The sequence below is a fragment of the Acipenser ruthenus genome, chromosome 1 (genome assembly GCF_902713425.1).
Source record: "Acipenser ruthenus chromosome 1, fAciRut3.2 maternal haplotype, whole genome shotgun sequence".
Lineage (NCBI taxonomy): Eukaryota > Metazoa > Chordata > Actinopteri > Acipenseriformes > Acipenseridae > Acipenser > Acipenser ruthenus.
Window position 1 is genome coordinate 55,189,241 of NC_081189.1, and position 12,698 is coordinate 55,201,938.

The 12,698-nt window shown below is 37.4% G+C and overlaps 2 protein-coding genes across 2 annotated transcripts in view; one reads left to right on the forward strand and one right to left on the reverse strand.

Annotated features, from left to right (window-relative positions):
- Nucleotides 1-575: 575 nt before the first annotated feature.
- Nucleotides 576-3,442, forward strand: LOC117420485 (desmin-like). Its single transcript, XM_034033939.2, has 3 exons — nucleotides 576-1,194; nucleotides 1,863-2,531; nucleotides 3,172-3,442. Exons 1-3 carry the CDS (start codon nucleotides 693-695, stop codon nucleotides 3,252-3,254), a joined length of 1,254 nt encoding a protein of 417 aa, XP_033889830.1. The 5' UTR covers nucleotides 576-692; the 3' UTR covers nucleotides 3,255-3,442.
- A 616-nt stretch (nucleotides 3,443-4,058) lies between these two features.
- Nucleotides 4,059-12,698, reverse strand: part of nop14 (NOP14 nucleolar protein homolog (yeast)) — a 52,286-nt gene continuing 43,646 nt past the window's right edge. The window contains exons 16-19 of the mRNA XM_034034314.3: nucleotides 11,707-11,854; nucleotides 8,149-8,267; nucleotides 7,540-7,695; nucleotides 4,059-4,794 (exon numbers count right to left, since the gene is read on the reverse strand). Of these exons, the coding sequence (XP_033890205.3) occupies nucleotides 4,695-4,794; nucleotides 7,540-7,695; nucleotides 8,149-8,267; nucleotides 11,707-11,854 (523 nt within the window). The 3' untranslated portion in view covers nucleotides 4,059-4,694. The remainder of the gene's footprint in view (nucleotides 4,795-7,539; nucleotides 7,696-8,148; nucleotides 8,268-11,706; nucleotides 11,855-12,698) is intronic.

A 12,698-nucleotide genomic window follows, 5' to 3' on the forward strand; every position in this document is an offset into this window, starting at 1 on the left:
CTTTGTTCAAATACAGATCAAATCAATCAAAATAGCAAGTTACCATTATATAAGTCATTGCTTCTGATTGTTTCAAGGAACAGAACTGCCCATTGTGTGAGATCAAGGTATAAGAGAAAATTGTATATTCACTAACATCGTATTTAAACATTGTGGCAGCAGCAAAATACTGACATTTCTGTCTGATATCAAGCACGGTCATAAAAAAACAAAATACTGAGTGTATAGGAAAACTGTTGCCAAGACACTTCGTAAGTGTTATCGCATATGCAAAATGCCATGCCTTCGAATGCACCGGCCAAACCGAGTACAAACTGAAGAATAGCTCAATATGTGCTGCTGGAGAAATGTAGCACTGGGGAGTGAAGCCTGGCCTCTGCATCCTGACTTCATGCCCTTCATTACAATGCAATGCTACAATAGCTAATAAGATGTGTGGTGCAAAACTTGGAAACGAGTCATCCTCCCAATTTAAAATATTTCTAAAAGCTGTGAGTTTCCAAGTAACTGTTACATTCTTGTCGGTCCTATAAAAACCACAGGAGCACGACTGGAGAGCATTGGTCCAAGTTTGGAGTGTCTGTGAACAACTTCACGCATAAAAGAAAAAGGAAAGTGCCTTGCCTCAGAACAACCTCTTTTCACAGGACTTGTCCCAACAGAATAAGCCAAAACAAACATTCACAGCAACCATGAGAGGCACATCTTTTTCCCAGAAGACTTTGTCAGTCAGTGGCTCCAGCAGGATGCGAGTTCAGAGCCCATCTCCCTCACGCTGTGGAGGGACCGCCTTCCGCTCCACCTCTACTGACTCCCGCAGAGTCAGTAGAGGTGACTCTCGGGGCCGCTCAGGCTTCCAGGGCTCCGCAGTTGAAATTGGTACAGAAATCCACCGGGCCAACGAGAAAGAGGAGATGCAGGAGCTGAATGTCCGATTCGCCAGCTACATCGAGAAGGTACAGAACTTAGAGCAAAGGAATGCTGCCCTACAGGCGGAGCTGGCAGACCTGCAGGCCCGGTTCAAGGGGGGCCCGACTGGCATTGGAGAGGAGTATGAGCTGCAGTTTAAGGACACAAAGGACCTAATAGAGTTGCTAACAAAAGAGAAGGGAGCAGCCGACATTGAGAGGGGCTATATCGAGGAGGAGATTGAGGCATGGAGGCTGAAGTATGAAGAGGAGCTGGAACTCAAGGGTGAGGCATTATTTTCAATCCTTTGTTTTTCAAAATCTTCATGAAAGGGTTCTCACAATAAAAGTGTCGTCTTGAAACTGAGGTCTTAATGAGGGTGGAAATCGACCCTGTTAAAAACCTAGCTAGATTTTTAGGTCTTGTCAAGTTACACATTTTTATTTTCTTTAAGGAGCTTTAGGACTATGGCTTCTATAGCCATAATCTTTTGAGAAACAAATTTGCTTCCCCGTGAAAAGCTATTGGTACTAGTACAGCCACCCCCTTCTTTAAAGACTTGACCGATTATGAGAGGCCAGTCTTATCCTACATTTGAAGTAAATAAATCAGTAGTTGTCAAAACTATATTTTCTACTAATGCCTTCATTGAAAATTAAAGCAGTTATTTGTGTGAACCTAGAGTAGGTTTTGAGGTTTCTTCATTTCCTGTGACAGCTCCCATGACAAACAATTCAGATTCCCATGAGCCTTTTTTTATTAAATCATTTTATAAATACAAAATGAATACTTTTATTCTTGTACTACTTCACTAAGTAGATCACTTGCTAAAATGCCACACTTCGATGCTGCCATTAAATATTAATACTGCCTTTTGAAGACATCATGGGTTACTTCATGCCTTAGTCAGTTGGCAATCATTTAAATCTGCAAATCTTCTTTCTTTAAACTAGAGGAGGCAGAGAGGATCCTCCAACAGTTCCGCCAGGATGTGGACAATGGCACCCTACAGAAAGCTGAGCTGGAGAAGCAGGTTGAGCAATTGGTGGAAGAGATTGAGTTCCTGAAGAAACTGCACGATGAGGAGGTAGCTGACCTCCTGAAGCAGATTGAAGACTCCAAAATAACCATCAAGCTGGATTCAAGCCGACCAGACCTGGCAGCCTACTTACGCAGGGTCCGAGCCGAGATCGAGCAGGTTGCCGCCAAGAATGTCCAGGAGGCCGAGCAGTGGTACAAGAGCAAGTTCGACACCCTGAAGGAGCATGCTTCCAAGCATGAGGAGCAAATGAAGTCCATTAAAGAAGAAATCACCATCTTCCAGTCCCAAGCCACTGACCTGCAAAACGAAATCGATGGACTGAGATGTCGCAACAGTGTGCTAGAGCAGCAACTACAGGATATGGAAGCAAATCATCTGGATAGGGTAGCCAGCTTGCAGGACATCATTGCCCAGCTCGAGTGCCAGCTGAGGGAGACCAAGTCTGAGATGGCTAAATACATGCAGGACTACCAGAAGCTTCTCCACATCAAACTGAAACTAGATGCAGAGATCTCCACCTACAGGAAACTGCTGGAAGGAGAGGAGCAAAGGCTGGGGATTTCTTCAGAGCGTGCCTCAGGTAACTAATCCAATTTTTCTTAAATACATTTCAAAGTCAGATCCAGTTTCAACTACCTGTCATTCAGTCAGGACTTTTAGGATAGAAAGTGTCATCACAAAACCTGAAATTTTAGATGGGTCATGTTGGGATCACAAAATAATTATCTTGGGATCTTGACACACTACAGTACTGTAAAACACCAGATTTCCTTTTATAAGCAACTATAAAAGTGCAAGAAAAGTATGAAGAGATTATACATATATAGATAGATATATATATATATATATATATATATATACATACATACATATATATATATATACATACATACATACATATATATATATATATATATATATATATATATATATATGCAGTGTTTGCTACATTTAAAAATGAGTGGCTTATAGAATGACAACACACCAACAGATGATCACATGATTGACACCTAATGTCATTAGTTTAAATAGCACCATAGAATATGGAAATAATATAGGTCAAAGGGGTATTTCTTTAATGAATATATGCCACACTTTTCATAAGTTACTGTTTTTTGACTTACATTTTGAACTATTGAATAGCTTTCTACACTGCTGAAATAACTTTTGTTTTTATATGCAATGTAAATTTCAATGACTTTTTTTCCCTCTCTTCTTAGCTCAAGCAGTAACAAAGGAAGAGAGAACCACCTCAGTTACACGTAAGGTGGAAACCCACACGGCTACCAAGGTGACAGCCTGAGACTCGAAAAACTTACAGCCGACAACTGATGAAACCTCAATAGATTTTGTCATTACTCCCTAGATGCAGATGATGTGCAAAATTGTTGTTAAAATGTGATGTCTTGTAATGAAAACCTATACTCCCTAATGTAACCAAAACGATGTGAACGTACTAGAGAGCAATCTCTTAATAAAGGTTGACTTGAATGCACCGTGTTGTTTCTGGTTACTTAAACAATAAGACACAGTTTTTATTATTTTGAGCAAGTACCATATTAAAACACATTAAGAGTACTCGAGTGGTTTACATTTATCTGCAAAAAATATGAACACATGAACATGAATATAGAATACCAACACATTTGTTGTATTCTATAGTAGAGAATGACATATGTTGGTGTCTAACATACTGTTTTTTTTCTGCAGGGAATCAAACCCCAAGAATTATATTCAAACATAAATCAATAATCTGTGTCTATACTTCCCATGTTCAAAACGATGTCGCAGGACCTCCGAGATTCTACAAAATGAGTACACTCCCTTAAAAGGGGGTCACACCAGAAGGTGGTCATGGGTAAATAGTTTTTCTTTATATCCAAAGACATTTTGGATATAATGACATTTTATATATTTCGTTTAATTTAATGCTATTTTGTATTCGCGAAAAACACAGGGCATACAGTACAAAGGAAAAAAAGTGAAATTGCAGCCATTTCCTTATACACAGTAAAAAATCTAAACAAAACTTTCAGAGATTCATCACTGTGTCATAACTAACTACCCTGTAAAACTGAACAAAATCCACATGGGATGTTTTGCGATGTTCTTTTTTTTTTTTTTTTTTTTAGAAATGTCAAATCTCTCAGATCATGAGATTAGGTTTTGAAAATGAGAAGCGTAGACCCATCTCAATTGTTGAGTTCCTAAAAGCCACATTTGAAAAATGCATGTACATGCGCTATTTATCAGATGCAATACTGAACGATTACTAAAATAAATTCATTCAGGAACAAACATTGTGACTAGTCTTTCAATGTCTTCAATATAATATCTACATCAATGTACCACTAAAGCACTCAGCTAGCACAAATGCCTACGTATAATTGATGTTACTATGGTAATGTACAGTTTTCAACACAGAAAGTGGTGCTGCAGATTAGGAGTTCATCTTTACCTTTAATGTGTTTTTTTTTTTTGTTTTTGATGTACAATTCTCAGTACAGAAAAAAGGACAAAATAAGCAATGTGGTTTTTTTTTGTACACCAATATTCATTTAATAAAACAATTAGATAGACAACAAAACACCATGTGTTCAAAAAGGAATGCAGTTCTAACTTGCAGCATTTTTAAACTGGCATTTTCCTCATAGCATTGCCACTTAATCAGTCTGAACTGAGCAGCATTGATGCTGCAGACTGACTGTGGCTTTATTTAAAGGACCCCTGATCCTCCTCCTCCTCAGCGTTTCATCTTCATTTTCTTCAGAGCCTTCCACTCCCCCTCTTGTGTAGCCAGACTTCCAAACAGCTCCTTCACCTTTCTCTTCCGCTCAGCATCCCTGTGGCACAGTAAACACAGAATTACAAATTCTGAAACACACACAGCAGTACCTTCCTTCAAAGGTTAGCTCCGAAGCAGTCAAACATTATTACCAATAATGCCATATTTCACTTATTAGAAATTGAAAGCTAACTTACATTATGAGTCACTGTGTAATATATATTTTTGTATATCACTCCACAAGCAAGCACAAGCATTTTAAAAATATAAAATAATGCACCTCAGCTTTCTGAATGGTCAGAGAATTAGTGCTGAAGTCTCCGAAGTCATACTGTAGACGCCATCTACACTGTAAGCTTAGCAGAGACTGACAATGACAGGTCAAGAGTATTTAAAATAATTTTTAATTGTATTATCGTGGATGGACATGAGTAATAGAAAATTGTGCAAAGTCTAACTTTGCAATTCAGCAGCATAAAATCCACAGGAAACTAAATGTGTCTATAAAATGAAAACAGGTGATGGAAGGGGGGGTCCTTTAATGACATAGCAACTAAATTACTGTAGCACTTATTTCATAAGTTGTTCAAAGTGAAGCGACTTCTACTAATTATGCATGCCACTATGCTCAAATGGTGAAAACATGTTCACTGATAACTACTAGTGTGCAAACTGTTGAGTTACTACAAGAATTTTGGGAAGTAACCGAAAACAATACTCATACGGTATGTAAAAAACCCCAATTTCTTTTTTTTTTTTCATTTTAGGGTATCTACATAAAACTCAAATAGCTAAAAAAGAAAAAACTGAAAAATTAAATTCATAAAAAAAAGACAGCCAAACAGAAGCCGTAAGTATATAATACTTTATTTGTTTAGAAGTATTCAGCTAAATGGAAACAAAAGCTATTAAAATGACCAAGATGAAGTGTTCTATTTTATTTGTTATTTTCAGGTCTCAAGAAAGAGCTTGAATGAACCTGATCTTTGAATATAAATGACTGAGATTCCCAGGTTCAGAAGAATGAATGATTTACATTATCCGTCTAAGACCTGTCACTAGTTGTCCACAAGGTATAACGCACATTGCTTTTGGTCATTAGGAAGTGGCAAATCATGTACAAATCACATCCTAGTAGAACTGCAGCTCATGGTTTTTGAAACTGAAATTATTACAAAGTGACAGTTGTTGTGCAGCATTTTAAAATAGTTTCTGATGAGGAAACTTCTAATTTAAAATGTCATCAAGATTTATATCAGCAAAAAACTAAAGCTAGAACTGAGGCCTGGCACCAGCCTCCCAAAAACATGACAAATTATCATCATTAAGTATGCTGGATTATTATAGCCCGTTACTACAAATACATATGACCCTATGGACAAGACCCTAGGACTTGAATTCAATCAATATGCTGATAGTTTCAGACAAACAAAACTAATATCAATACAAGCACATTAAATTAAGCTCCCTTAATAAAGGAAGAAGCATCTAATTTAAAAGTATCTAGATTTGCACCAAGACTCCAAGCGGTAGGCTACAACACCCCTTAGTAAGCACGGTCTTCCTCAAATTATGATCATCAAGTTGGTCCATGCAGCATCTCTTTTGTTAGTTATACAGCTTCACTCAGTTTACTTACTGCTTACTCCAGTTTCACAAAGGTTCAGGACCTCAATTCTCATTTGATTGTTTTTCAATACTTTTGCATTTGGCAGATTTGTTTAATTTATTAGGTCTAAATTGGGTCTACACAGAGTAATTTAACAGATGACACAGACTCAGCAACTTCCAGCTTCAGCTTTTCACTTCTTAGGATGCATTTTGTTTAACAAAGGTTTATGTCAGGGTACGCAGGCTGAGTGTTTGCACATGCCTGTAGTACAAGCAACAGCAGCTTCCATCAACAATTCAGTTTCAGTTTTGGTTCCGTTTTATCTGTTGTTGGTATCGTTCAGTTTGGAATTTTATGAAAATGTCAGTTTCAGTTTGGGAAAATCATAACTGTTGCATCCCTACTTTACCCCACTGAATTAACTACAAAATATGCCACAGTAGTTTAAGTAAAACATTTTTTTCATGTGTGTGCATTTTAGGCAAAACCAGTACAAAAGTCCTGTGTGTTTTTTGTTGTTGTTTTTGTCACTGTTATTTCTTCGCAATAAATAATGTGGCCAAAGAGGTTTTAATGAGGTTTACGTATGCCTTTTGTTTAGCTGAACAAGCAGGTTGAAAAATGTCAAATTTAACTTTATTTTTACTTTCCGCATAACATAAAAATATGATCACTATAGGCCTATATAACATTTCCCTTGCAAGTTGGGGCAGTGTTGAAAAACATGAGACATTTCAGAGTGACCTACCTGCATCTTTATCATACAGAAACAAACCCAGTTCTGCCTTGCTTCCCAAATCGGAAACAGCACCTGCGACTTTCGGCAGAGATCACTATTTGGTAGTTTGGGTTGCGTGTGCATCCTAACATGGGCTCTGTTTACTTCTTGATGTCAAAAACATTTTAAAAAGAGGGGGTCGGGTAGCTGTGTTGATCTTCTGTTTTTTTTATATATAAGAAATCCCACACATCAGACAGAGCTCTTTTTCCACTTGCTATTTAGACATAGCCACAGACATATGTTTTTGCCTTTGAAAAACTGTTTTTTGAAGAATATTAAAAATATAGAAATGTGCCCATTAGGATTTGATTAGTGATGTATTTCAGTAATTATGAAATGGGGGTTCTCTAGTACTTATGCAGCATGCATTTGTGTCTGTTGGAAATGTATAAAATAAAAGCATTAACTACCTTGTCATAATTTCAGAAAGTTTTTCCCTAGCCAAGAACTGTGAATCCTTTCGAATTTCTCGAATGGCACCCTTAAACTCCTTCTTGTGTTTATGGATCAGCCTCTGCCGCTCTCGTTCCTCTTTGGTTCCTCCACGTCTTTTCCCATAGTCCAGTCTGAAAGTATTTTACAATCGTTACAACAGAAGCAGGCTTAAAACCATTATTTTAATGTAAATGATATATTTTTATGTTACAGAAAAAAAAATAATAATTCACTCAGCAAGGCAAATTCATTATGCCAATTCATTAAGCTCATTATGGGACACGATAAAAGGACCTAAATATATGCTGGTTTTCCTATGCTTGGTACAGGGACCTATTTTCTCATGAACGGAGGCTGTATGTAGACCAGTTGCTGTTTTCTCATTAATGTAGACCAGTTTCTGTTTTTGAAAATGGCTGTCTAGCTACAACTAAAACATAAAATACAAATACAATTACTGGATTAATGTTGGTTGTCTTTCTTACCCTTTAGTTTGAATGTTCCACATATTGTACCTCAGCCTTCTAATATGGTTTAATTAATCTATTTGTGCATTTGATCATTTTCAAATTCAGGTTACTTACATTTCCATAATTTTGGGTGTATACAATTTAAGAGGAACAGGCTTCTTTTTTTCAAACACTAGGGGTACATGAGATGTCGTTTTGTCCTCGATAGCTTGCAGAATTTCCTGACGAAGCTCCTAAAATATGCAACAAAAATGACAACAAAATCACAGGTGAGCAATCAACCTTGTAAACAAAACATATTGCAAATAGCAGTAACCATCTTGGTGAGGTGCACCTTTCATTTTTAAAAACGTTACCTTAAATCACAACTGAAAATATTACTCTGTATTTAATACTGAAATATAAAAAACACAATTAAAAAAAAATGTGTCATACTGAAATATAACCTTCAGGATACAGTGTTTCATGTTTATAATGGGAGCTATTGCTTCTAGTATGTGAACATACAGTGAATCTGCCAGGACAAGTGATGTGAAAGTGAAACTGTTTTTCATTTCAGTTAAAAGGACACTCCAAAAGAAATGTTTAGCAAGTACCCACTATGGGAATTCCATGTCTCAGGCTACAGATCTTACCCCCCAGTGTGAACTAACCCAGTCTAATTAGTATATTCCATCAATGTGACAGATGCAATAATTCAAGCTGGAGAGGAATTTCTCAACTGCTTCACTATGGCTGTAAAAGTGTGCCTCACTGGTGTAGCACGGTATCTATTTAAAAAGTGTGCTTCGCTGGTGTAGCACGATATCTATTTGAAGTGTGCTTCGCTGGTGTAGCACGATATCTATTTGAAGTGTGCGTCGCTGGTGTAGCACGATATCTATTTGAAGTGTGCTTCGCTGGTGTAGCACGATATCTATTTAAAGTGTGCTTCACTGGTGTAGCACGATATCTATTTAAAGTGTGCTTCACTGGTGTAGCACGATATCTATTTAAAAAGTGTGCTTTGCTGGTGTAGCACGATATCTATTTAAAAAGTGTGCTTCGCTGGTGTAGCACGATATCTATTTAAAAAGTGTGCTTCACTGGTGTAGCACGATATCTATTTAAAGTGTGCTTCACCGGTCTAGCACGATATCTATTTAAAAAGTGTGCTTCACTGGTGTAGCACGATATCTATTTAAAAAGTGTGCTTCGCTGGTGTAGCACGATATCTATTTAAAGTGTGCTTCACTGGTGTAGCACGATAGCTGTTTGAAGTGCGCTTCACTGGTGTAGCGCGATATCTATTTGAAGTGTACTTCGCTGGTGTAGCACGATATCTGTTTGAAGTGTGCTTCACTGGTGTCGGGTCTATCAGTATTCATGAGATACGCCCCCCTTTTTTTACGGCTTCTCTCGGCTCCTATCCGTCTCACTCGGCCATTGAATGGTTTTCTCGGCTTTTTACGGAGAAAGAAAACGACCTGAGACCTGTTTTTTGCGTCTTTTTGATGATGTCGGACAGGGTCCGATATTGGACCGGAAAGGGAAAATTGCAATGTCGGACCAGGTCCGACATAGGACCGCAAAGGGTTAAAGTTATCACTGCACCATCTATTATATAGCATATCAATAACATCTTGATACATTGATTAAATTCAGACCGCTGATGCCTAAAGTTGACCATAATGTTGACCTTGTCTAGTTTTCCGATGCAGTCAACTAACAGCCAGTTCTATTGTTTCACTAAAGATCTAAAAAAAACATGTTTCTGATAACTTTTCTTTTTAGTACTGCTGTACAAATGTCTGCTAAACTGTTTCAAGCCGTCATGTAGAGTGTGCCACTACCTGTTACAACACATTCAAAAATAGAAAGTGTGAAATACAGATAAAAGGAAAGGAAACTTTGCTGTGCAGAATGCAGATCAAATCCATTGCTGATCCCCTCCACCTTACAAAGAGCTAAGAGAGGGGGTTTACAGGTATGCTAAGGTGGTGGTGTCATTCATCTTTTAATCAATACATAAAAGCACCATCAATTATTTATTCTAGTGCAGTGACATTGCTATGTGGTGACGAGCCACTGAAGGATGTGTGCAGAAAGAACTCTCGACACCTTCAATTTGATGAAAAAATAAATCAAATAAAAAAGTATGAATTTGACAAAGATATAACCTTAATTATGCATAGAAGCTCCATTTATACAAAGGAATACTCCAAACTTGTCTATTAGTAGAGCCCTATGAAACCTGCGATAATGAGAACATGGATGGAATCAAAATAATGCGGAATCCATTGCTGTATGAAAAAAAAAAAAAACAAAGGGAAAAAACACATTTGGCAGTACAGCATTAAGCTTGGAAATTAGATATTTGAAGGGAAAATGTGAAACCTTTAAAATGTGCACGCATTTTGTACAGTACAGGGCAGGCATTGCTACTGTGCTGCAGAGCGGGCATTAACTACATCGCTGGTCGCTGCTAAGAGAAGCAGAGACCATAGATATTCTACATACAGATACTCAAACTCCCCCTTTACTTTTGTCACGCTGCGCGCAAAAGGGTTATGGGATACAGAGGGAGCTTGGGAGAATTTTTTTCAATTGAGAGTAAAATTTTGCAGATTTTTGCAATGTTAAAAAAAAAAACAAACAAAAAAAAAAAAAACACACACACCATAATTTTGAAGCACATTTCACTTTTGCCCAAGGTCTCTTGAACAAAACGTCAACATTGGCAAATTATGACAGTACGCAATTATGAAAAATGCTATCTTCTCAGCACAGTCCTGTATTGTGGTGCATGCGCAGATATTCTACTATGGCACAGCATTCGGAAGGGTAAAACTGACTTCGGAAGCGTATCAAATATATTATATTAATATATTTGGTTACATGCTTTATTTATAATTTTTAAGGTTTTCAAGAATTAAATAACCACACAGATACGGATGGGGATGCCTATTCAATTACACGTTTACTTTCGTCCCACACAATTGTTAGGCTACTTAATTATTGTCACTGTATCAAACGTTGGTTTAAAACAACGGAAACGCCAAATGACATTTAAAAAAAATCCAAAAGCACAAAAATAGGATTTCATATTTCATATATTAGGCATATTGTTATAGCATATTGCATATTGTTAAATTAACATGCCTGTAACAACACATCTCTCCTAGTCATCATCCTGAGTTGGAGGAATCCTCTTTGTTACATGACATCTCCCAGACAATGCCTTCCACTTCTTTGAAAATGGCTGCCTGTATGCCATGGATGGTTAGGAGATCGGGCAGTAACGTTTGTTAGTCTTTTCTCAGGCAGTCAGTCACGTTCCTGTTTGGATCATGTCTTTTGTTGCCGATTCTAATGCATGCATCACCATACTTGTATTTAAGACGCAAGGCCATTTTTGAGGAATACGGTATTTATATAAATTCATAACACTAGTACTTCTAGTTCATACATAACTGATATTTTCAACATTGTTAATAGGATAACAACCTACTTTAACAAGTGAAAAACTGTTAATTTAGGGCATTAAAGAGGTATTTTAATGTGAACACCAGACATCTAAATTACAGACCAATGACAACTATTATACCTGAATTTGCATGCAAGCTAAAAAAAAAAAAAAAAAGTGTTTGTTCACACAACGTTTTAACAGTGTTTCATTTACGCTCTATTTACCTGTAGCTGGGTAGGATAGTTTCCTGCAGGTAGGTGTTTTGTAAGAAGGTCTCTTATTGGCTGAAATATCTTGCTGAATGAAGGCAGTGATCCATACAATGATGTACACCTTTTAATGAGGTCTAAACAGGTGTTTAAGGAGGAGAACCTGTAAAGACAACATTTCAAATGTTAAAGCAACGTCAATACAAAGAGCAAGACATGATCCAAACGGAACTCTGTTACCACCTTTGGCAGGAATTGAGGATCTGGCCTGGAGACAATCCTATCCCTTTATGTTAATAAAGTGTGTAATGTTACAGTCGTCGTTTTCACTGAAACTTTTGTGCTATAAGTGGGCAAATGCTTTAACGCTAACCTAATTGTTCTGCTGCCAGCTTCTGATATCCCAGTTAAGTAACAATTTAAACAAATGGTGGTACAACATACATTTTTTTTTTAATTTTAGGGTAGCTGATAGGGGACATGAATACTTTTTTCAGATCATTGGGAAAAAAAACAACAAAAAAAAAAAAACTACTGCGTGGGCTTTAGACAAAGCGAAGTGTAGGAATGCAGTTTAACTTTATTAGAGCGTCCATCCGAATACATCACCAGATCTGATACATACAACCTTGAGTTAAGTTTGCTACATTTCACCTGCTTTCCATAAAGAATGACACTTTGTATTAAATATAAACCAATGAACATAAACTGCTAAATAAGCATCACATTCCTGTTCTCGGGTACATCGACTGTCTCAACATTGAAAAGAATTGAAAAAATGTTTAATTCAAGTTCCTTCGATTTTAGGTCTTGAAATTGCACACTAAACTGAGTAAATTTGAGCACTCCTTGGCCACTGTTGATGTTGGTTTGTGTCCCGCAAGTGTTGGACAATGCACTGTGTTGCTAGGTCACAGTCACTTGGGGTCACTCAACTCGACCACTTCTTCCCTCAGTACATAAAACTGCTTCAGCATGCTCCCTCTGCTCAGCCATCGCACTTGACA